Here is a 24,486-nt window from a genome sequence, read left to right as displayed (position 1 = left end):
GATGTCACTTAAGTTAGCTGAAGTGATCTCCGGCGAGGTCTCGGATGGATGGGAGCCTGTTTTATGGTATCTTTGTTGCATCAGCATGGCGCCTCGACAAGCTACAAATTAACACTCCCTCCACGAGTTATTTTGCATGGTCACGCGACAAGAAAGTTCTCTTTCGTGGGAGGAGGGGCCATGGAGATTCGAAGAACGGTAGAAGAAGAAGGGTGCGGAAGGATAGCTTAGGAAGATAAAATGGGATGGAAGTAAGCAGGCAGGTTCGTCACCTCTTCGCAGTGACCAGCAAGTTGGGGGACACAAGGAGGAAAAAGGAATTAAGGGTGCAGGGTACGGAGTATTGATATTCAAATAGGCGCGTCGCGACCGATCTACGGGTACGTGCTAAGATGGGGCAACGATCATCGACAGCCAAGACGTACAAGGCAGCAACCCCCTACTCCATGATCTAAGTAGTTGGTATACATCAATATTTCTCCAAGATTAGCTGTGAAACCTTCGGCCGTCTTGATTTCATTGGTAGATTTGTGGTTCCTAATCACTTTAAAACGGGTTGGAACCTGGATGAGGCCCATTAAGGCGTCCCAAGTAGTTGACTCATGCCAGAAAGCAAGCACACTCTCTCACATGATACCTACGGCATGCCATGCCTGAGGTCCATCCATTCCAATCAGTCCTTCGCTCTGAGAAAAGAGGACTCGTATCATCTCAGTGGGAATGACTTTCGACATTATCTAATAGTTGGTGATCTCTAATCTCACATTCGTACAATGTAAAACAGTACTTGTGCACAGTACTCTCAAGCTGAGTCTTCAATCTTTTCGACATCACTCACCAAACTCGCTGATCGATGGGATCGGTATATTCTTGCGTGGAAGAAAGATCTACAGCGACTGCTGAAGCGGAAATAAAGCCCGATCAATAACGACATTGCCGAAGTGAACGCAAAGTAGACCCAGATGTTTTGACTTATATTCAAATGCCCAGCATCATCAACACGAAAAAACATCATGCTGAAAAAGGTGGCGAGGAAAGTTGCAGGCAGAAACACAATTGAAACGCTTGCCATTTTCCTCATAAGCAGACTGTCGGTCCTTGCATCCTGTGCCATGGCGATATTCACGTCACTGTCACGTTTTGCGGATAATGCAACGAGCACATCCCACTGTGTGTCTATGCGCCAGCTTAGATCATGAGCCTGAACAGCTTGGGTCCTCTGTTGGCTTTGATATTGCCCGAGAGCATCGAGGATTGGCTGTCTCAGCGAATCGTCTTGACAGTCTTGCAATGCTAGGAATCTAGACAAGGCCTCTTCAAGCACTCCGAAAAAGTCTCCTGTGCAAATTGAATGTCGGGCTACTGATCTGATGTAGCCTTGTGCCCCTGCTGTGTCATTCCTCTGGAGAAACAATCTCTCAGTGGGTGATGGCACCACGTCGCGAACCAACTGTCCGAAACCAGTGTTCTGTTCAAGCTGTAGAACAGAGAAATCAAGAGACCATCGGGACTGTTCTAATTTCTGTAGCCATGTGCCTAGAACAGCGAGAAGGATGTGAAACAGGTGAACAGAGGGGAGGCCTTTAAACTGCGAAGTGAGGCGCTCGATCTCTCGATGAAGATTGACACCCATAATGAGAATGAGGTTTCGCTTTGAATGGAAGTCGTGACGAGCGTACATCAGTTCGAACTGGGAAGTCTTGAAGCAGATGTGGTAAGCGCATGGGCCGGTGTGATCAGCAGAGACGTTTCTGTGCACTGTTGCATTATCATTGCAATGAGAGACATGCTGCCATGAGCCTCCATTATTCTCATGAAGCAGCTCAACAACATTCGGCGGGATCATGAGGATTGATAGCAAGTCCGTCCACGTTGTTTCTTTCATACCAAGTTGGATGGTTGAATAAGTGGTGCTGTAGAGCCGCCACTGAGGTATGAACAAGACCCTGGTACCTGAAAAGGGTAGAGCATTCATGTCTCGAATCTGTGAAAGCCCCGTGTCATTCAGTTGAAATGATGCCTTTACCGGGCCTGACTCCGCAAAGTCGATGTAGGGACAGAACTCTTCGCCTTCCAGGTATTCGGTATCTCGAGCATTCAGATCTATGGCTTCTGTAGGATCCATAACATGTGCCGTAAAGTATTGACAATTGTAAGGCCACTGATCATGCCTTTTCGTTCCTGTAAGGCCAAGTCGTCCTTGAAACTCGCCATGTCGGCTTGCTTTCCAAGCTCCTTCTCTCCAGCCTCGATCAATTGGAGAACGAGAAAAACGTCGACGACAACCCGATGATAACGCACTGATGTCCATTACTATAGCCAGAGCGTTTCCAGCGGTGAAACACTTCGAAGGGTTGCCAGTAGAAATTCCAAGGAGAGTCCCGAGTCATTCACGGGGAACCGGCATAATTTCATATCCGTAGGGAACGGCTCGTGCCAGGGTCCGCTGATGCAGCGCATCGCAGGGACGTCCACGAAATCTCTTTCGCACCGATTCTGATCACGATGTTGTTTTTTCGGGCATCCTTAGACAATCCACCGAGGTTGGCAACGGTCAGGATATGCAAATGATATCACAAAATTTCTCAGGGGCAGCTCAGTTGCCTTGCATAAGTCGAGAATTGCCCGAGCGGGCCGTCGTTCCCCGTCACTCCCCGTCCACTAAGCGGTTGAGGTGGCGCTGCCTTGTGGATTCTGGGGTAACGAAGCCGCCAGTCCGTCTGTACCTGATGCTTTTCCCCTATGCAAACATGCTGTTGGAAAGCAGCGGTGGCTACTTAGTCCGAAAGGCGTAAAGCGTCGGGAAAGGCATTATACAGATAATATTATGGAACTCGAGACTTCTATTGGTGAGCCGGTAACCGAGGTGCTAGATGCAGAAGAGAACAAGGCAGTACATGATGGTGACGCTGTTGCGCTGTCTCCCATCTTATCCTGTGTCCTATTACAGCCTTCATAGTGGTGAGCACATCGTTTTCGGAATTCTGCAGATGCATCGTATATGCGGCATTTTACGCAGAATTGTGTCCCGATCTTACTAGGTTCAGAGGCTATCCCGATAGCAGCAGGAATAGATTTGGTGGCAAAGTTGCGGACCATTGCCTGATGGACAGTTTTTGGTTGTCTGCATTTGCCCACCACACCAGGAAGCGATCAGTCGTCATGTCCGGCTGCATTAAGCCCAGACGGAAGCGAGATCCCGAACTTCATCAGGTTACTTCAAGGTTGACAGTGGGATATCTTTGAACACTGCCCTACTGTCTTCAAAGCAATGCGTGATTCAGCACCTTGCTTAACTTCAAGTAGGAGGAGTTCTCGGTGTCTTGAGGTCATATGGACATGCTCGCAAAGATAACGGCGCGGTAAGGGCTGATTAGATTTCCGCTGGAAATCAGTCGAAGTGCACCCCCACCCTCATCGAAGAAACATGTAGACGTAAATTTTCAAGCAACATACACTGAGACTGGCAACCTGTAGACCCTATAGAGAAGATTCGTACCGGAGGTGAGCCCCTACCCAATGCACCGCATCGTTCGAGCTTGCATTGTGTATATCCAGCCATAGCAGTTGTCTCTGTCGCTAACCACCAAAATATAAATGAAAGGTCGAAAGTCAGTTCGGCGAAAAGCCGCTTACAAACGTCCATGCCTAAACAGTGACCCCACAAAGGGACAGCATTAACGAAGACTTGGACTGAGCACTTTCCTACTTTTCCAAAGTGTCAAACGTGCTTCCTGAAGCCACTGGACGCACCCATACAGGAATGATTGTTACCACCAAGCTTGAGCCAACATGCCGACGTCATGTCTCAAAGTCTTCATGTATTGACCGCAAGGCTGTGGAATTACGGAGACGAGGCTCCGAAAGCCGTGCACATAATGAGCATTACCCGTTCTCGCCGCGTACGCCTAAGCACGCCGAACTCCGTACATTGATAATTTCAACCAGTTAGGGGAACGCCGTTTCTCAGTCTGTTTTCAGCACACCGACTAATTCGATACCTTCGATTGTACATATTTAACAGCAGCCCAATGCTTTCCAATCCTGTGTGTGGGCGCTAAGGTCTCCTACACCTGTTTACCAATATTTCCCATTGCCTCTTGCTTGTAAATATGGCCACCATCACAGCAACCGAAGTTATCATCCTCCAAGCGGCGAAACATTCAGGACTCAAGGTTGGGGCCTCCCATAGCGTTCGCAATTCCACCAGTGCTGCTAGATCCGAGCTGCAGCTCAAAATCGAGTCTTCAGATCCGCCTTTTCGATTAGGCGTCACTCTCCGCGTGGTCCTCTCAGTTTTTCAACTATGCATGATTAATTTCCTGGCCAGCCTCACCAACAGTATTATCACCGTTGGGCTACCGACGATCGCGGCATCGATATCGCTTCCAAGGTCGCTTTATTTGTGGCCAGCGTCCGTCTATGGACTCACTGCCGGCGCAACACTTCTGATTGCAGGGTCGATAGCGGATTTGATAGAACCTCGGCGCGTCGAAGTATTTGGGTGCATCCTTTTGAGCGCCTTTACCCTCGCTTGCGGCTTTGCAAGAACAGGCATTCAGTTCGTTATCTTTCGAGCCCTCCAAGGCGTCGCTATGTCAATGCACTTGCCCGCATCGGTTGCGTTGGTCGCGGCCGCAGTGCCCCAAGGCAAAAGCAGGAACATCTGCTTTGGATGTCTCGGAATGAGCCAAACTCTGGGGTTCTCGGCAGGACTAGTCCTCAGTGGAATTATGATCCAGAAGACTGGATGGAGATCTGGCTTCTATCTTTCAGGCGGGGCGACATTCGTAGCTACTATTGTTGGAATCTGGTTCCTGCCGAACGCTCCACCCGCGGCTCCTGTCACAGATGGAGAGCTCCACAGGTCAACACTGGCTCGAATATGGGGGGAAATCGACTGGGTTGGTGGTATCATTGCCTCTGCTGGTCTAGCGATGATCGCGTATGTCCTCGCGATTCTTAGTGCCGACCTGTCCGCAATCCATAAACCGGTCACTGCAATCCTGCTCGCGCTCAGCCTCACCCTGCTCCTGGCCTTCCCTCTCTGGATGCATCAACGTGAGCGTAGCGGCAAGCCCGCCCTAATCCCGAACATTATTTGGAAGAAAATCCCTTTCACATCTACCTGCATCATGGTTGCACTATCAAACGGCGTCATGAACTCAATGGAGCTCTTCTCGAGCCTCTACTTCCAAGAAATTCAAAACACATCCACGCTATTCACCTCGCTTCAACTGTTACCTAGTTTACTAGTTGGAGCGGTCGTCAATCTCAGTGTCGGTTTATTCGTCGACAAAATGCCCGCGAGGTGGCTCGTTACCATTTCATCCATACTGTGCGCTATTGCACCATTGCTGATGGCACTGGTAGATCCGAAATGGAATTATTGGTACATGGAGTTCTGGGCACAGGTTTTCTCACCAATGTCTGGTGATGTGCTGTTTACTGTTGGCTTATTGATTGTCTCGGATGAATTCCCTGAACAGATGCAAGCATTGGCCGGTGCGGTGTTCAACACTGTAGCACAGTTTGGGATGAGTTTGGGGATAGGTGTATGTCAGGTCGTCGCACTGGGTGTTAGGAGCACCGGAGAGCATGGCAGTTCGCCTCAATCTAGATCCGCCATGGCTGATAGCGACAATGGGCAGTCACTAAAAGGTTACCAGGCTAGCTTCTGGACCATGTTTGCCATAATGCTCACATGCAGTGTGGTTGCAATTGGCGGGCTGAGGAAGGCCGGCAAGGTGGGCGTGAAGAGGGAGTGATTACGTGGGCTTATTTATCTGGAAATTTGATAGATTGGGCAAGGGCTTAGCTAGGAATCTGAAGATTAAACGGGAGGCAAAAGTCTCAGTCGTCGTGTTTCCAGAATCTCACATTTCTCAAAGATCGAGATAAGGGTGATGTAATCCTTACAAGGTCTTAAAACTGGCAAGGCTATTGGGAAGGGGAAGCGTGATATAAACATATCCTAGATGCCTGATTGAGCCTAAACACAATTGATTCATCTATTTATCCTCTTACAAACTAAGTCTAAGGGTGATTAATAAGGCGCTATCATCTCAGAATCGGTATACCGTATATTTTCTAGGAGCAATGGCGGCTTGGCCTCGTCGCGGCGCTCTTCGTAAACAGAGATCTTTACAATCTAGAGTTCGACACTCACAATCTAGTGAGGAGTTCAGTCAAAAGGTTACTTGATAGGGAAGTTACTGGTTTTTCCCATTCTAATTACCATCTACTTATTCGATTTTTGTGCTTTCTTCTATGGTGGTGTAATGAGAATCGCAGCAGGTGCGATCCGGTCATCTATATCCCCGCAAGAGAGCAACAAGATGATCCTAACCCTCATAGTACGGTCAGTAACTTTGAGCTCCTAATACCTAGAGGTTGACTTGATGAAGAGTACGACTACAGTCTGTCGTATAGCCTCCAGTACAGCCTTGTCATCCGAATGAAGAAGAGCACAACCAGGGGAAAACGGAGTTGACAGTTGTAGATGAAGTTGATCCCCGGACAATACCAACTACTAAACGAACTACAAACCAGTGGCCTTCTGGGATAAAGTCAACACTAAACTTTCAAAATCTTTTTGGATGCCGCCCGTGCAGTAGTCAACTATGTGGCGAGAACCGCTGAGGATGACTTAAGAGCAGTCCGAAAACTAGCACAACCATCTCAACCAAATACGATGTTCACATAAACAGGAATAAGCCCAATTCTCCAACCACTAACCACATTGCTAGTTGAAGTCGGCTTGGGAATCAGAGCCGAGCCGAATCCTGGCATCAGTCGACTGCTTGAGGGTAGTGAAGTTGTGAGTGGTAACATAGAGGAGCTGATACCTTCTCCGTCGTACAATCGTAATGATAACGGGCCAGCGTCTACATCGTTAGAGTGTTAGATCCTAAGTATGTAGCACGGAATGTATATGATCAAGAAGTTAAGGAGCTTACACGGCTAAGATTCCAACAAGGCTATGAAGACTATTTAGCCCGTGAACAAGTGAATTAAACGTGTTCTGTCAATCATATAATCCATAATTATAGTGAACAGATCGACGAACTCATACAAGAATATTGGTAAAAAGGTATCAAACTATGGGGATGCGGCTTTGCAGGTGATGAAAGCAGATGCTCCTGCTTGCCTAGGCTATAACGGTGTGACAATTATCATCAAACTCCCAGATAAAGAGTCCCCTTGAGCACAATCTGAAAGTTAAACGCGGCGGCTGAAGCTTATGGCCACAGCCACCGGGTATGTCTGGGACACGCTCATTCGCGACGTTGAATCCAAGTTTTGACCACAGTTTGGACTATGACACTGGCCAATTCTCCAGTTGCAGACCAAGGTGACTCCTTATGGGGAGTTATGCAGTCGAACTCCTACCTCGATAACCTTGTGGCGGCGCATCGTCCTCAGCTCGCGGTTAACTGCCTCTTCTAATGCAAGGACTCTTCTTCTTGTATGGGTTAAAGGACTGAGCGCATGTGTTACGCAACTTTTCCACAACACTCTCCGTGTCATGTCGGACGAACGGAAAATCTTCGAGCTCGCTTGTAATCTGGACTTGCTAAAGTCCATCCACCGATGAGCCAGCAGAACAAGCAAAATTCCTTACTAGGATCTTTTTCAAGTTGCTTAGATTAATTAGGCAATTCGAAGGCTAGCTCTATTTCGCCAACAGACTTTTTTAATTTTGCCAACACTTGGCATTGCGCCAAGACGTACCTTTCCACATCTAGAGTAGATCTTGTTAGAGCGCCGCTACTGAGTTAGCAGGCGCCATTGAGTCCCGACTCGCCGGGCCAGTCTACTCATACTAGCCCGATTAGGGAATCGCCGAGCCGCTACCCCACTTCTTCGTCCGACTAGGAGCAAGATGCTCGAGTCTACTCATATCGGACAGCATGGATGATTTCATTCGCATGGCTGATCCCCCTTGGTGCGAGCGCTATCATTTGTGGAGGAGGCCTTCCCCAGCTTTCTCCAGGATTCGTCCCCAAGCTCACTCGCCCCTCCGACCTTCCAAAATTGCGATTTATCTATCGAGCTGTGTACCAGATGGCGTTTAATATGAATTTCCACGTCGAGCGTCACACTTCACGGTTCGAGAAGGCTCCCCGCGCGGCTCGAGCGTGCGAGCTGTGTCATGCTCGCAAAGTCAAATGTGACATTAGTCCAACCAAGCCTCAGTGCTCAAACTGCCAGCGAGATGGCCAAGTATGCGAGCAGAGGGCACGGCAGCGAAGGATACATCTTCACAAGCCCAAAGCAGCTGCTTGGCAGAGTTCATCACGGATTTCTAGGCCGCAAATCAATCCTGTCGAGGCTCCGCGAGAGAGAGCCAATTCTACACAAATGACAACTCGAACAAACATCCAAGCAGAAGACCTCTCGTACGGACAAGAGGCACCTCCCCAGGCGGCCTGGAAAGGAGTGCAGCCTACTACCATGGCAGAAGACAATAACCCGCCGCCCGGCCCTTCTCCGTCTGCTGGATCTGTCTTCAGTGTTTCCAGCAGCTACGATGGTGGATACATGGAGCGTTCGATGTATATTGCACCCGATAAATTCCGCGGAGAAGATGGTTCAGATATCAATTATACCATTCCAGCTCACTCTGAAGCGAATCAAAAGCTCGCCAACCTACAAAGGGCGTTTGAGATGCCACCTCGCGCAGTCAGAGAATCCCTATTTGAGAACTTTTGGACCCGTTGTTATTTTTGGGATCCCATTGTCGACAGGTCTCAAGTAATGGAGATAGCCCCTGATAAGGTATCACCTCTTTTGCTTCAGTCCATTTTCCTCGCCGGGAGCCGTATGCTATCGCCCTCACAGCCCCACAACTATGCCTCGGCCCAAGACTACTATACTCGAGCTAAAACGCTATTCTGGCTCGACTGTGAAAAAGACCCTCTTACTCTTCTGGTTGCTGCATCTCTCATGCACTGGTGGAATCCACATGGGCCGGAACGGGTGTCGACGAACACAAGCAGCTTTTGGTGTCGGATTACCGTAAGCCTAGCCCAGCAGATGGGAATCCACCGACTGAAGAAGCCAGTGCCCAATGAGTCACTTCGTCGTCGATTGTGGTGGTCAATAGTGGTACGTAGATGCCATTTTATTCCCTCTCCATCCAGTAGTGACTTCTAACACCATCCAGGCCCGGGATTGTCTCATCAGCCTCGCCCATGGACGTCCACAGGCAATCAACCTCGAAGAAAGTGATATTCCAAAGCCGACTCTGGAGGACTTTCCCAACTCCACCCAGACAGGCTTGTTTTTTATCGCATATGTTGACTTATCGATGATCGTGGGACGATTCACTCGGCATAAGATTCGAAAATCATCCAGTAGGGATCAAAATGAAGATATTGGACACTCCTTGTATCAATGGAACAGGACTCTCCCGGAGCCGCTCCGACTATCATCTTACAACTCAAAAAGACAGAGCAACATTTATTCATTCTCGAAACCTTACAATCTCGAGAGCCGTCAGCTGAACATTCTATACCTAGTCATGATTACTCTCTTATACCGCTCGAAATCTCTTGACGATCCATTTCCTACAGCAGCAGTCCTCGCTGCATCGACCGTCGCTGGAATCTTCGAGGATTTTCTTGCTCGCGACGAGGTGCGATTTCTCGGTGCCTGCTTCACCTTCCATCTTTTGGCTGCGTCCATTGCATTACTTTCCTGCTATAAATACCCGGAATTGTGGGCGCTTGCCCAGGAAGACCTCAACACTTTAGCGCAGGCTCAAGAAGAGATGAAGAAAAAGTGGCCCTCAGCCCTGGGGAGCATTGGTAGCTTCGACCGAATGTTCAAGCTCGCTGTGGCCACACAGAAGAAGGTGGCCCAACTGCCGGAGAGCACTTTGACACCGGACCAGGCGGCATTCTTTGAGGACTACAACATGACGCTGTGTCGAATGCACGCGATTCTCGTGCCGAAACGTGACGGCTACGGCAGCCGCAGAGCTCAGCATGAAAATAACAGTACGAACAAAGTGAACCAGCAGCCAACCAGCGTGGCTGAAAGTGGACATGGGAATGGGAATTTGAAGGAGGACATGATCCTAATCCCACCATACTACGCTCAAGGTGAGTCTATCGGTCAACAATTCATAATAGAGCAGCCGGGTCTCCCGGACGAGCCCCTCAATTTTGATCACATGTTCCAGGAGAACGCTGGGCAGTTAGACGATGCCATTGGAGACTGGCTGTTCTGGGATCAGCCTCCCCTTGATAATTGATACACACCTGCAAACAACACGAGCGTGGAATGGCAGGCTGGCGGCATCATTCACATGTCTGCATAATGCATACCCTGGAGCCCTGTTCCATCAGTCTCAGAATGCCAACATCAGAAGTATCTTCCCTCGTCGTGACTTTCGGTCTTAGCTGTCTTAACGCCATCTCCAATCTCTCATACCCACTTCCAGCCCTGCTAGTACTCGTAAAATTGCAATTGGATAAAGACAGATCATTGCCGTGCAGACCTGTAGGGGGTACTAGCCAAAAGTGGAACTTTCCGGGCAGAGAATTCTTGCCTTCTACCTTCACAGTAGTCTCCGAAACCGAAAAGCCGAGACACTAATGTCAACAGACCCTAACTCTGAACCAGTCAACAATGAGCCTGATGCAATCATTCGCCTGGGCAAAGCCCTGTAATGAGCGTATGAAGATGGCAGAATCCGAGGTCTAGTCGGCCGTTTAACGCGATTAAAGCTTGCCCAGCTGGATCATAGAGAAAGCCTGCAGTACAGGTCATATGAGCAGGAAAAGAAGTATCGTGCTCGTCCATTCTCGTTGTAGGCGTACCTTTCATTACCATCCACTCATCATTACGTACTCACATCGTTTGGCCTCGCCTCACATCATGGTCCGCCTAGACTTTCAAGGAACCTTAGATTCTCATCCGAGAGTCGCGTCGGCTCCTCCCCCAACCATCGTGGCATCTCTCTGGCCATTCCCACCTCAAATTCCCACCCCTTCCCTTCTTCGACGTAGATGCTTGCCCCGTTCAGACTCTCCATGAGCATAATGGTGGCGACATGCTCCGCCACTGCAGTAGATGACTGATAGTGCGACGGCAGGCTAGTAGGAGTAGGAGTAGGAGGAGTGCTAGTTGACGTGGAACTTGGGATTACCGTGTTCGCCTCGGGTCTATTTTTGAATAATTCGATAAGCCCGGTAGCGCTCGTCATCGGCGTCTCCGTCATCCCGGGGCACACAGCGTTGACACGGATGCCACCATTCGCGAAAATTGTCGTCCGCATCGCCCGCATCAGGCCGAGAATGGCCTGTTTGGAAGTCTGATACAGGAACATGCCGGGGGCGTCGCGGAAGCCCGTAACACTGGAGAGGAAGGTCATGCTTCGATCGGGTCGGTGGTTGCGGTTGGAAGATGGAAGATTCAAGGTCATCGGCGTAGAATTGTTGCGTAAGAACGTTAGCGCGATCCGGGCAAAGGCACAGGCCCCTAAAAAGTTGACTTCGAGGGTGCGTGTACTGCCTGGGTCCTTCCCAACCGCGTCGACGGAGAGCGTCATGTCGAAATATGGCGAACCCGGGCTGTCGACGATGCCGGCGCAGAAGACGGCATGGTCGACATGGTGGTGCTTGTCAAGGGCGGTACGGAACAGCCCGTAGATATCGCTGTACTTGCAGACATCGCAGAAGACGAATGTGGCAGTACCACTACTAGCGGCAGTACGATACTGTTCCTTCTGTTTTAGTAGAGACTTGACAAGTGCTTCGCCCGTGCCGGAGTTGATGTCTCCCAACACGACGTTTGCCCCATGAGTGTAGAGGAGCGTGGTAAGGGCAGCGCCAATGCCGCTCGCTCCACCGACCACGACGACAACTTTGTCCTTGAGGTTGGGAAAGCTGTTACGGTCTGGTAGTGTGGGATCGTGCACCATATTTCTGTCTCGCTGATTGCGAAGGAGATACTTGATACCAAATATCAGACATCAGACATCAGATATCTAGCATGGGAGGATACGTGAATGTCTTCAAATTAAGAGAAGACCTCTAGCTATTTGACGACCGAAAGACTGATTGGCCTTAAGGAACAGCAGATGTGACACTGTACCAATAGCGAGCGACCTATAGCCGAACCGACTCACCCACACTAGTGTAGAGTCCGAACGTCTTCCACTGATGGAAATGCGGAACAGGGGCGTAGTGAGCTTGACCGACCGGCGATAGCAATCTCGGCTTTCTCTCTAGTCAAGCACTCTGACGCTTTCACTCACGAACTCTATCACTAAGGTCTTATCACATACACCAATATGGTCGTATATTCTATGTGCTACCGTCAGGCCAGCAGATACCCCCCACTCGAGTGAATGACGGTGCCGTCCACGAAGGAATCTCGCATACAGTACATATACGCCTCGGCGATATCATGTGGATTGCCTATTGTCCTTGTCATCGTTGAGTTCTTGTACTTCTCTATTAGGGGCTGGAGGACCTCATCGGGAAATCCGGCGAACAGCTCCGTGCGCGTGGGACCAGGGCAGATGCAATTCACCCTGATGGGCCTCAAGTCGACCGCGAGTGCCCGCGTAACGCCCTCAACACCAGCTCCCCAGCCCGCCATAAGCACTCGTCCGGGCACGGGCTTGACATTGTTCACTCCGCTAGTAAATGTAATCGATGACTGGGGGCTGCTGGCCATATAGTTAGGCGCTAGTTTCCCAATCATGACCGGGACGTAGAATCGTAGGATACCATGCTCCGTGATCGTCTTAGTATCGGTGTCGGCGAGGCTGATCGATCCCACCTTGTTACCAGCGGTGTATACAACGTGATCGAGCTTCTGCGTGCCTCCCTTTGTTGCACTGTCGAACAATGCTTTCAAATTGCTCTCCAAGAGGTTGAGGTCGTATAAATTACATGGGTATCCGATGACACTGGCATCAGACTCCGGTTTAATTTTTTGGGTTTTCAAAATCGCAACGTTGATTTTATCTTGATTCGAACTTGACAAGATGACATTCGCCCCAAATTCTCGCGCTGCCTGCGCGACGGCAAATCCTATGCCTGATGTACCCCCAAGAACCAGAACTCGCTTAGCGGAGAGTTTCGCCGTGTAAGATTGGGCCGAAGCCATGCCTGTTCACAATGGGAGCCAGGGTTAATGATAGAAGCAGAGTGAGCAATGATATTGTTGTCGTCGCTCGCTGGATGTTGTTGTATGCTGGTCTGAACATACTTTCTAATGACGATCTTGACCAGCAGATGGCCAACCTGGCAGCCTTCGGAATTCATTGGAAGCGTAGCTGCCGAGCCGCCGAACTACCGAGAGATCGGATCCTTGTGCCAGACACAAACATCATGATCTTACAGAAACGGGGAAGGAAAATCCAGGACGAAGCCGTCGCGATCACCATAAATAAGTTTGTCATGTGTTGTTGTGCTGTCCGCTGGCTTTTGGCCATATCCTCAAAATGAGGAGAAAACGTGTGTAAGGGTTGCAGCATATAGATAGGTAGTGGATATGTAGGCCTAATCTAAGCACCAATGTGCCTAGGGAGCCCCCTATCTGTAGAAATCTTACGGCTACACTAGGCGCCGAAAGCGGGGGCAAAATTTGGAGTATTTCCAACCAACGCTACTACGGTTGCACTTGTTATCATAGCTTCACGATTCTCTCCTCTTTCTGCGCCTGTGTCTTCCATATCTGGACACCACCATCCTCCCGATAGTTAGGGGGGAAATATAACGGTCCTAATTTCTTCTTCACCACTTTCTCCGTAGCATTCTTTGGCAGCTCTCCATCGACCACCCGGAGCAAGGTTGGCAACTTATAGCCTGCCAGCCTCGACCTTAAGTCCATCCGCAACCTATCCAGTGTCAGTGTTGTCATACTAGCATTTTTTCGAATGGCCACCACCGCGGCTACACGTTGTCCGAACTCGTCATCTGGCACCCCGATCACCATCGCCTCGTTCACATATGAGAGACCAAGCATTTCCCGTTCAATATCTAGCGCGGAGATCTTGTAGCCGCCTGATTTGACGATGTCGATATCTGCACGACCTAGGATGAGATAATAGTCTCCTGCCCGACTAGCTATGTCACCAGTCTTGTAGTAGCCATCATCATCGTGAGCCTCGAGTGTGGCGGCCTTGTCGTTCAGATAACACGAGAACATGTGTGGGGATTTGACCAGCAGCTCGCCCTGATTAGCGTTACCTGCTATTTTCAATTCCACGCCGACTGAAGCCTTGCCGACTGAGCCATCCGGCAGTACGTCATGGCTATTTCCGCTGTCGATGGGCATGTTGATTACGATCTGCGTCTCGCTCGACCCGTACCGTTGCACAATGGGATGACCACCTCGAAGCTCCTTCCAGAAGCGATCGATGGCTTGTGATAATGCCGCCGTGCCGCAGAACAACACCTTGATATTTGCCGCTCCGTTGCGATAATCTTTCATGATGTTTGGTGGCAGATGGCTGATGTGCTTCTCCCAATGTCGCATGAGGCGCATGTAAATGGTTGGAACTCCAGTGAAATGTGTCAAACCCCCTTGTCGCAACCGATCCCATATCCACTGAGAGTCGAACCCGCCAGATTTGAACTCGATGCATGCTCCAGCTTGAAGGAATGGAAAAAATGAAAGATTCACACCTGTGGCATGGTGCACAGGGAGTGGATGTAGAAGCGTGTCCGTTGCTTGAAGATCCAGCTGATCTGCAAGAGATTGTGCTCCTGTTGTGATTGTTGAGCGCCTGAGGACAACGGCTTTAGGTGGTCCCGTTGTACCGGAGGTGAATATGATGGTTCCAGGCCCATTTGGATCATGCTGGGGCCCGGACGATATAAATATCTGCGCGAGGGGCACAAGTCCTGCATGGTTATTCCCATCGATCGAGATAGGGAGTGCGACGAAGTCATTTCCCAAGCCCTGATTTCGAATTTGGACTTCTAACTTTTTCGCCGAGTTCCAGCCTTTTTTTGAAGCAAGGATCATCACCGAATGGGTCTTTTCAATATAATAGGTCAGCTCCTTTGTAGGCATTGCTATGCTAAGTAACGATGCACAGGCTCCGAGGGCGAGTACGGCCAAAATAGCCACGGAGAACTCGTAGCCTCCTTCGGCAAAGAGACTGATTAAGACATCGCGCCCATTGTCAAGATCCCGAATAGTCTTCGGTGCCAAAGATTTGACGATATCTTGCCTGAAAGTTAAGACATCGCTGAGGAGGGTGTGGGCGGTGGCCTCGAGCCCTGCATTTATGTCGCGAATTAGCGGTCTTCCGGCGTGTCTGCCGTGCGCGATGGTCAAAAGCCTGAGGAACAACGGATCATTGGGAAGGACATTATCGTTGAAATTGCCTTGGCGGGGCACGAAGTTCGCTCGGTCTGTCATTGTTCGAGGCAAGTTCTTAAAAAGTGTCCACAAGAACACAGAATTAGTCGAAAGCACCTTTGGAACTGCTGATGGAGTCCGTTTATAGTAATTTAGATGGGTCCGAAATTTCCGGAGCTCCGTGAATCGACTACCTATCCAGAACAGTAGCCTGGATTTGAATACCGATCACTATCTTGACCCTACAAGTCCAACTCGTATTCGAATGTCGAGCCATGAACTTTAGTCTATAGAGGCTGACAGGGAATATTTACTCTGATTGATCCCGTCACCTAGCGGTTCGAAGCGCTGGACCATAATCAAGTAGCTGAGCTGCCCTACGAAATCTTAAAAAAGCTGAGAATAGTCTCACCCACCATATCCCCTAACTGCCGCCTCACCTCCTGGGTGCTCTCTGACAAAATTGGCAAATCGTGAACCTGATCGTCAATTACTGACAATTAGTAGCCATTCTAAAACCCCTTGAAAGAGGGAGCGGATCAAACACAATGGTCGCTCTTCATCTGTGCCATCGCACTACTCCACTCCCCCTGGGAGTTTGAGACGGCAATATCTCCGCACGCTGAGGCTTTGTTAGTGTGACAGGCTTTGCATTCATTCTATCATATGAAGTAGTAATAGTGGTAGTAGTATCATCTACCATCAGTATTGGTTCCGCCAACGACCGCGTTCGGTATATGCACGTTGCTCGTCATTCTTTTTCAGATAGATGCCGACAGTCTCGCCGGGAGACTCGCTCCCCGGCATATCGCTTAAGCGGCTGGAAATTACCGCAAATGGACGAGTGGGTCTGTTCTTCTTGATCGTAGCTACCAAAAGCCTGAGTAACAAGAATCCATAGAAATTGCGATAGCCCTAGATGTTTATTACAGAATTCCTGATTGAAATCATACTTCCATGCCCAGGGTGAGTCAATACTGCAACAATGGAGGGCGAAGTCTTTGCGCAAAACGTATTGGGTGACGGCAAACCTCCAAAAGCACAGAGCACACTCAGTACAAAGACTGTCAACAGTGTTAACACGCTACAAAGTTCCTTCACAATCTCCCTGGGCAAACCTAGAAAACCATGGGAGAATGTCCACTTTGATGCTGCGCTGAAGCCGAAAGACTATCAGATCAAAGGTAAAGACCGTCTGTCTCGAAAATGCAACAAATAAACACATAAATGGTGCGCTGATATTGAATTTGAATCCGTCATAGGTACTCCTGAGCATTCGACTATCCTTATATTAGACGTCAACATCTTTGACTCCACTGGATCATCCCCTTTCCGCGGCGATGTCCTTATTCGAGGAGAGCGGATCACTCATGTCGGTACAATTCCCAACATCGAGGAATTGATTGCCGACACCAAGGTTAAAGTCGTCCAGGGACGAGGTCGCACATTGATGAGTGGCCTAGGTGACGCACACACACATCTCTCCTGGAATTCCGGAGATATACCGGCCCTGGCGGGACTAGGAGTGGAAGAACATACGCTGCTAACCGCAAGGTCGGCACAGACGGCACTGGATAGTGGCTACACCATGTAAGTAAAAGTTCATCTACATGCAAGCAAATACCAACAAGTACTAAACTTATCTGTTAAGGTGCTTTGGGGCAGCCTCTGCTCAGGATCGGCTGGACGTGGTGGTCCGAGATGCCATCAATTCGGGAAAATTGCCCGGTCCTAGATACCTGGCAAATTGTAAGGAGATTGTTAGCCCACAGGATGCGGTGGGACAGAACGGCCTTGCCGTCACGGCCAGCGGACCTGACGAGATGCGTACTACAGTTAATAGACACATCGACCTCGGCGCTGATACGGTTAAGCTAACCATGTCGGGAGAAGAAATATGTGAGCCATTATCGTCAGAGAAGTGCTACTATACCGATGAAGAGACGGCAGCTTGTGTGGAAGTAGCGCACGGTCGAGGTAGAAGACTCTGCGCTCATGCGAGGTACGTTTAACATTACTAATAAGTATACTCTTCCTAACAGATATCTATGTATAGAGCTCGCGATAGTGTTAAGATGTGCGTTAAACACGGAGTGGATATTATTTTCCATGCAAGTTGGACCGATAATGAAGGTCTGGAAATGCTAGTAAAGCATAAGGACAAGCATATAGTGGTGCCCGCTATCAATTGGCTCTACGCAACCCTATATGAATCCGAACAATATGGCTATCGCATGTCCGAGGAGGAGAGAGACGGCTATGCGAGAGAGTTCGAGCATGCAAAGAAGGTTCTAAGTGAGATGCATCGGCGAGGGATCACTGTACTCCCGTATAATTCCCTCTAATTGACCTAGATCGACAACTTATGCTAATACTAGAAAATTAGAGGGGGAGATTATGGATTCGCCTGGACACCTCATGGCACATATGCTCGAGACCTCGAGCATTTCGTTAAGTGGTTAGGCTTTACTCCGATGGAGTCGTTACTCGCAGCGACCGCCGGTGTCGCCAGTATCTTCATGCGAGGAGACGAGCTTGGGCAGGTCACGCCTGGCTATTTCGCAGATTGTATCTTGGTGGACGGGAATCCGCTAGAGAACATTGGCGTCCTGCAAGACCATAGCCGACTCAACTTGATTCTGATCAACGGAAGGATACACAAGGCTTCACAGAAGGACTTCATGACTTCAGACGAGCGAAAATCTAGAGCGGAGGCCGCTCGATCGGTTCACACGGCTGTAAAAGGCCATTCAACACCATCGCAGAAGCCGATTAACTATGTGGCGTACGCAGAATCGACAGGAGAGAGTCGCGTTGGCCACTTTGACCTAGACAGCCAACTCGTTACACCGTTGAGCTTGCCGTCTGGGGCGCCACTACAGACCCTCTATCAAGTTATCGATTTACAGGAGGACCCTGTGGCTAATGGCCCGCCAATTCCAGTCCAGTCTACTGCCCTCCTCCCTCCCATCTGTGGACGTGACATTATCGCCGTAGGGAAGAACTATATGGACCATGCCAAAGAATTCCACGCAAGCGGCTACGACTCAAGTGACAAGGCCGCTCAGCCCTCACATCCAGTGATATTCACTAAGCGAAGCACGAGTATTGTACCCACAGGCGCCAACATCGTCCTAGACCCTCAGTTCACCGAGACGCTAGACTACGAAGGCGAAATTGGTGTCATTATAGGTAAGTCTGGACGACACATCCGCGAAAAAGACGCCTCGAACTATGTCTGGGGCTACACCATCATTAATGATGTAACAGCACGTGAAGTCCAACGTGACCATAAGCAGTTCTATCTAGGAAAGTCAGGAGACACGTATTGTCCTATGGGCCCGATTGCTGTGCCTGCTACAAGCCTTCCGGAAAAGCTCCGCCTTCAAACCTTTATTAATGGCGAGAAAAGACAGGATGCTACCACGGACGACTTGATCTTCTCGATTGCTCGGTTGATCTCTACTATTTCCATGGGCGCCACTATCCAGGCCGGCGATGTGATTGCCACAGGAACACCCGCGGGTGTAGGGTTTGGCCAGACACCACCAACCTTCCTTAAAGCTGGCGATGTGGTCGAAGTCACAGTTACAGGCCTGGGAACGTTACGGAACCAAGTTATCTTGAAAAAGCCTAACTCCATATTTACTGAATTGCAGGATGAGTCAAACAACAGTGGACCACCTGGAACATCTGGCCTTACGAGAATCAATTCGAAAATAGTGAACGTGGAGATCTCTGGCAGAGGTCAATCACATGTCATCTTTGTCCACGGACTGGGAGGCTCAACGGAATTCTATACGCCTTTGCTCAAAAGTACAAGTCTTGAGAAGCTTTTCAAATGCATTCGGTACGACATAGAAGGCCACGGCCAGTCGCCCACAGATGCAACTTCGAACATCTCTATCCCGAGTTACGCAGCTGATCTTGCCGCGTTATTCAGACATATTACAGACCAGCCGTCTGTGCTCGTTGCTCACTCGATGGGCTCTTTGATTGCATTATACTTTGCCGCTCAACATCCGGAGTGCGTGCAGAAGGTGATCCTCTTGGGACCTGCACGGTACCCAGTGCCCATGGCCGCCACAGACGGACAGAACAAGCGAGCCAGGGCGGTCAGAGCTGAAGGGATGAGTGCGGTTGCTGAAACAGTTGCAACTAACGGAACTTCCGATAAAACACGGGCTACGAAGATATCGGCGTATAGCGCCGTGAAGGCGATTCTGATGGGCCAGGATCCTGAAGGGTACGCAAAAGCTTGCGCGGCGCTAGGAGAGGCGGCGGTTCTCGAGATTGACCTGTCGAAGCTCACTATGCCAGTGCTGATTGTCACAGGCAAGGAAGACAAAGTCAGCCCTGTGGCGGCCTGTCGAAGTCTATGCGAAATGCTTCCAGATGCCAAGTTGGACGTGATAGAAGGAGTGGGACATTGGAGTGTAATTGAAGACCCAGTTGCAGTGGGAGATGCGGTGGCGAGATTTCTGAAGACATAAGTCAAAAAGACTGTGATATGAGTTGCCACGAATAATTACAGATTCATTAGCTTACTGGGATCATGACCCGTAGTAGTCAGTAGCAACGATCTTTCTATCCTAGTCCACCTGAATACAGCCTTCTGCTGGGTCCTCATGCTCGGTATTTTCGTAGTAGTCGGTCACCAAGGCCACCATTTTCTGATTCTATTTGGCTTTCGGCGGATATCATATTTAGACTCGGCCGGAGACAGGTAATTGGCAGTGACCACAGCACAGTGTGTCGAGGGCCTTCTCCGAAGATTTGATGGTAAATGAGCTAGCCCCTAAGCTTTTGCTTTGGGTGCCTGTTGAAGTCGAGTTCTTTCCAAATGAGACTGTTATCGTTCATGCAGGACTATCCTCGTCCAAGTGATTAGGATCGATCACCTCGATCTTCTGCAAAGCGATAGACACAAATTCTGAGCGGGCCCAGTCCCTCAACATATTACGACAAGCCCTTTCGCGCTCTTCCTATGGGGCGGAGGGGACAAAATCCACCGTCGAAAACTTGCCCTCGAAACATTATCAACCCATCCTTTGTTTTCAAAACTTGTCATTGTCCCTCGTTCAGTGGCGAGAAAAGATGTGTGGACCAGGATAGCAATTCAATCCAAGGAGCTGGTGGCTCTGAAACTCCAACATCAATGGTCCAACGCTCAGTTCATGGATGCGATTGCCATGACCGACTGGATGATGCCTATCCACCCTCAATTCCGCATCTTCATGTCAAACCTCGAGCGTCAGATGTCCGACGAGCAGAAAAGTATCTGGGTTCCCAAGGCCGAGAGATTCGAGATCTTGGGTTGCTACTACCAGACTAAACTAGGACATGGGTCGAATGTGAGAGGAATCGAAACCACCGCGATACTCGACGAAGACAGCGACGAGGTTATCCTCAACTCTCCAACGTTGAGCAGCACTAAATACTGGCTTGGAGCTGCCGGGGTGTGCGCTACGCATGGTATCGTAGTTGCACGACTTTTCATTCGAGGACATGGCTATGGGACGCATTTATTCTTGACACAATTGAGAGATCTGGACACGCACCAGCTTTGTACCGGTGTTGAGATCTACGAACTTGGTCCTAAGGTCTTCCAGGGCATGCTAGGTACTGACAATGGGGCTCTCTGATTCTATAACGTCCGAATCCCTCGGTCACAAATGCTAGCGAGAAACGCACAAGTCTTGCGAGATGGGACATACGTTAAGCCAAAGAATACTAAGCATTCTTACGGCTTGATGGTATCCGTTCGAGCTCTAATGGCCGAGATCACCGCATGGGATCTTCTCAAAGCCGTGGTAGTCGCATATCATTATACTAAGTTTCGGCAACAGTTCAAGAAGGACAGTACCGACAAGAACGAAGTAGCCGTCTTCGACAATACTAGCGTTAGATATCGAGTTCTACATCTTCTAGCTACAGTGAGCATTTATTCTATCTTCTCACTTCTTCCGTCAAACTGAAACTAATAACTATAGGCAACCGCCGTAATCGTGGTGGGACATTCCATCAAGAAAGCAGATGACGAGTACACGGCCACTATGCTCCAGACTGGCAGCACCAGCGAGCTGGAGGACTTGCATCTGCAGACCGTGTCGGCAAAGACCTATTCGACCGAAGTTGCAAGCCGTGGCGTCGAAACATGCAGAATCGCTTGTGGTGGCCATGGATACAGTGGGTTTGGACGAATGTATGCACACGGTGAATGCAGTGACCTACGAAGGCGACAATTATGTCATTAGTCAGCAAGTGACAAGAGCGGTGTTAAAGTACCACCAACGAGGCTTAACCATATTTCTCCCCCAAGCCTTTCGTACCTACATTTTCTGCAGGCGAGACGTGACATGAGAAATCCCAGTATCGACTCGGAAGCCGAATGTTGACAGCTCCAGTCCTTCAATGGGCTTTGAAGTCTCGTCTTGCGAAGCTTGTACAACAGCAGGTCGAAGACAGTGATAGTGGAAAGGACAATAGCTACTCCAGCCATGCTCTCACTATGGCTCATTCCGATTATATCTACTGAAGGGGCTCTGGAGTGCCGTGGGGTCGATCGAGGACGGCCGAGAGGACTTTGCTCCACATATGAGGTCTTTGGCACAAGTTGTAAGTCTACACATATACGCACATGGCTCAGCGCACTCGAACGACGTCTAACAATGATGGTCGTGCTAGTTTTCGCTTTCCACTCTCCTCAATCCACATCATCCCAGCCTTTCCCAAGCATTGAGTTTGTCGCCTGCCCAGTTCAGTCACATGAGACAGGCGTTTTCGACTGCCATAGAGGCTCTGGCCGTGAACGACGTGGATGCAATTGTTTCTGCATATGGGTTGACTGAGAACGATCCGGACAGCGCATTGGCTCGAACGAACCAGACACCGTACGAAGCGTTGTTCCAAGGTGCTCAAACCAGCGAGATGTCAGGGGAGAAGATGTCACACATTTGGCCTTTGATAATAGAGACGACCCGATTGTGGAAACAAGCCACCTCGCCGGAAGCCAAAGCCAAGCTGTGAGCAAGTAGCTGGTTGTCAGTCCCTAAAAGGGTTTACAGATCGGAATATGTTGGCGGGAAATACCCCTAATTTCGTTATCTATTTGGTGCTTAGTTCAACTGTGAAAACACTGCAAATATAGGTCTTGGTGCCCACTCTAGGTATATATATATATGACTACCTATCTAGATATTACAATCCTCACACAAGTTTTCTCCTCATTTTGAACATATGGCTATAAGCCAACAGAGCTAGGTACCACTAATCCCTCACGAAGAACTTAAATTACATCAGTTATTAAGTAGTATCTGGGGGATTACGTTGTTCTCATCTGATCAAACTTCTCCGCCAGGGTGAGTTAGGTCAATAGCGGCATCTTCCCTTGTTCCATCGCCTCCGTCGACGTAAAGCCGTAGTAGCTAACAAACTCGCGGTCGGAGCTCTTATTGTCCACCCACAGGTCATAACCTATCCTCAAGTCGTTGATCACATCGTCCTTCCAGATCTTGAGTGGTTCTTTCCCCTGTCCGACCTCTCTGATCGACCGGTTACCCGCCATTAAGGCAAGCCAAAACTCCCCCAGCTCCATCTTCGGAATGATGCTCCCCATCACCTTACCCTCGAGAATCTTCTTACAGAGATCGAATTCCTGTACCAGCGGCCTCGCGAGACCAATTCCGTCCACCGTTTCTAGGGCCCGAACCATACCGCCCACTGTACGTAACCCGCCCGTTAGATAGACCTTAGTCTTACTTAGACCGGGGACAATCTTCTCGGCAAATTCCTGGAAATACGCCTCGCGTTTCTTAGTTGACGCGCGCACACTCTCACCACGGTGTTGGTTGCCTGTCATTAAGTTCTCGGACGATCCGCCACTTAGCTCGATGAAATCAAAGTGATGACGCTCAAGCTCGCGACACACTAGATTCGCCTCCTCCGGCGTAAAAGCTGTCTCCTGGAACTCAGTACTATTTATTTTAATGCCAAGGATGAAGCTAGGGTGTACGCGCTGGCGAATTGCCCGTTCGATCTCTAGGTGGATGCGTAGGCGGTTAGTGATACTACCCCCCCATCGATCCGTACGTAAATTGGTCTTTGCGCTCAGGAACCCTGATAGTAGGAAGCCGTTCGCTGCATGCAGCTGCATGCCATCAAACCCTGCTTTTTCTAGATACTCAGCAGCGTGGGCGAACGAGTCGATGATAGCGGCGATCTCAGCCTCCGTTGCAGCGTGTGGATCATTGAACTTAAGTGGTCGTTTAGGCCCGCTGAACTCATAGGGCACAGCTGACGCTGCTACGGGGCACGGTTGAAAGTAGCTATGGCACTGGCGGCCTGGGTGGGACACTTGAGCCACCATGAGATTGCCACCTCTTTTGCCGGAGGCGGCCCATTGTTGGAAGGCCTCGAAACGGGCGCCTTCGAAGGGCGCTTCGGGCGGGATGACCGGGTCACCGACAGACTCGAGGTGATCAAGGAACACCACTGTTTTCCTATTAAGCAGGAAAAGTCTATATATTTCTAGAAAGGGGAAAATGAGGTATTCTAAGCACTTACTGACATTCCCAGTGACCACCATACCGATACATCCCTGGCCCCAGTGGTCGTACACGCGACAGAGATTCTTCGTAGGAATCCCTCTCTTTGCCGGGGTCTCCTTATGCCACGACGAAAGCTGCTCGGTCATGGCGGCTTTCATGAAGCGATTCGAAGCCCTCCTGCCTGAGAAAGCGAACTCCAACGGCTCAGACAGGGGTGTCGCATCTGTGATGTCGGATACGTATCGAGGCGGAGGCCCGAAGTCACTGCAGCTCAAGACCATGTCGATGTTCCTAGCACCTTTGCAAGTGTTATTTGTTGCGACTTGGACTTTTGACAGGGCGTAGTACCTCCGCTGCGGTCCCTAAATACTGATCTTCTTCGCTTCCCTCTGGCAGCCAAGCGCAGGTTAGAGTGAAGGTTATTTCCTTTGTAAAGAGACACTAAACCGCCGAGTAAAAAGTAGGGCCTACGGGAATTCGGCTATACCCTCGATTTGAACAAGAGGACAGCTCCGTGCCGTGCTGCAAGCTACACCCGCTTCCGGCTCCTGCGTTTTCGGGGCTTTTGGGCGACTTACTGGATTAGTCTCATGGTCGTCGCCAC

General features: G+C 49.8%; 10 protein-coding genes across 10 annotated transcripts; 5 read left to right on the top strand and 5 right to left on the bottom strand.

Moving 5' to 3' along the window:
- Window positions 1-802: 802 nt before the first annotated feature.
- Window positions 803-2,311, bottom strand: A1O9_11323 (uncharacterized protein; the record flags this gene model as incomplete). Its single annotated transcript, XM_013399617.1, has 1 exon — window positions 803-2,311. The coding sequence occupies one exon, from the start codon at window positions 2,309-2,311 to the stop codon at window positions 803-805; it is 1,509 nt and encodes a 502-aa protein (XP_013255071.1).
- Window positions 2,312-4,112: 1,801 nt separating this feature from the next.
- Window positions 4,113-5,768, top strand: A1O9_11322 (uncharacterized protein; the record flags this gene model as incomplete). Its single annotated transcript, XM_013399616.1, has 1 exon — window positions 4,113-5,768. The coding sequence occupies one exon, from the start codon at window positions 4,113-4,115 to the stop codon at window positions 5,766-5,768; it is 1,656 nt and encodes a 551-aa protein (XP_013255070.1).
- A 2,689-nt stretch (window positions 5,769-8,457) lies between these two features.
- Window positions 8,458-10,261, top strand: A1O9_11321 (uncharacterized protein; the record flags this gene model as incomplete). Its single annotated transcript, XM_013399615.1, has 2 exons — window positions 8,458-9,111; window positions 9,170-10,261. 2 exons carry the CDS (start codon window positions 8,458-8,460, stop codon window positions 10,259-10,261), a joined length of 1,746 nt encoding a protein of 581 aa, XP_013255069.1.
- A 624-nt stretch (window positions 10,262-10,885) lies between these two features.
- On the bottom strand, window positions 10,886-11,932 carry A1O9_11320 (uncharacterized protein; the record flags this gene model as incomplete). The annotated part of the gene is made up of 1 exon (XM_013399614.1): window positions 10,886-11,932. The coding sequence occupies one exon, from the start codon at window positions 11,930-11,932 to the stop codon at window positions 10,886-10,888; it is 1,047 nt and encodes a 348-aa protein (XP_013255068.1).
- A 398-nt stretch (window positions 11,933-12,330) lies between these two features.
- A1O9_11319 (uncharacterized protein) lies at window positions 12,331-13,128 on the bottom strand (the record flags this gene model as incomplete). The annotated part of the gene is made up of 1 exon (XM_013399613.1): window positions 12,331-13,128. One exon carries the CDS (start codon window positions 13,126-13,128, stop codon window positions 12,331-12,333), a length of 798 nt encoding a protein of 265 aa, XP_013255067.1.
- A 522-nt stretch (window positions 13,129-13,650) lies between these two features.
- A1O9_11318 (uncharacterized protein) lies at window positions 13,651-15,393 on the bottom strand (the record flags this gene model as incomplete). Its single annotated transcript, XM_013399612.1, has 1 exon — window positions 13,651-15,393. The coding sequence occupies one exon, from the start codon at window positions 15,391-15,393 to the stop codon at window positions 13,651-13,653; it is 1,743 nt and encodes a 580-aa protein (XP_013255066.1).
- Window positions 15,394-16,318: 925 nt separating this feature from the next.
- A1O9_11317 (uncharacterized protein) lies at window positions 16,319-19,826 on the top strand (the record flags this gene model as incomplete). Its single annotated transcript, XM_013399611.1, has 5 exons — window positions 16,319-16,517; window positions 16,596-16,923; window positions 16,985-17,335; window positions 17,390-17,654; window positions 17,712-19,826. The coding sequence occupies 5 exons, from the start codon at window positions 16,319-16,321 to the stop codon at window positions 19,824-19,826; spliced, it is 3,258 nt and encodes a 1,085-aa protein (XP_013255065.1).
- Window positions 19,827-20,525: 699 nt separating this feature from the next.
- On the top strand, window positions 20,526-21,590 carry A1O9_11316 (uncharacterized protein; the record flags this gene model as incomplete). The annotated part of the gene is made up of 3 exons (XM_013399610.1): window positions 20,526-20,955; window positions 21,016-21,269; window positions 21,327-21,590. The coding sequence occupies 3 exons, from the start codon at window positions 20,526-20,528 to the stop codon at window positions 21,588-21,590; spliced, it is 948 nt and encodes a 315-aa protein (XP_013255064.1).
- A 511-nt stretch (window positions 21,591-22,101) lies between these two features.
- A1O9_11315 (uncharacterized protein) lies at window positions 22,102-22,362 on the top strand (the record flags this gene model as incomplete). The annotated part of the gene is made up of 1 exon (XM_013399609.1): window positions 22,102-22,362. One exon carries the CDS (start codon window positions 22,102-22,104, stop codon window positions 22,360-22,362), a length of 261 nt encoding a protein of 86 aa, XP_013255063.1.
- A 337-nt stretch (window positions 22,363-22,699) lies between these two features.
- On the bottom strand, window positions 22,700-24,163 carry A1O9_11314 (uncharacterized protein; the record flags this gene model as incomplete). Its single annotated transcript, XM_013399608.1, has 2 exons — window positions 22,700-23,826; window positions 23,899-24,163. 2 exons carry the CDS (start codon window positions 24,161-24,163, stop codon window positions 22,700-22,702), a joined length of 1,392 nt encoding a protein of 463 aa, XP_013255062.1.
- Between the last annotated feature and the right edge of the window lie 323 nt (window positions 24,164-24,486).

This window comes from Exophiala aquamarina (assembly GCF_000709125.1).
Source record: "Exophiala aquamarina CBS 119918 chromosome Unknown aczIA-supercont1.17, whole genome shotgun sequence".
Lineage (NCBI taxonomy): Eukaryota > Fungi > Ascomycota > Eurotiomycetes > Chaetothyriales > Herpotrichiellaceae > Exophiala > Exophiala aquamarina.
This window is presented reverse-complemented; position numbering and strand designations above follow the sequence as displayed.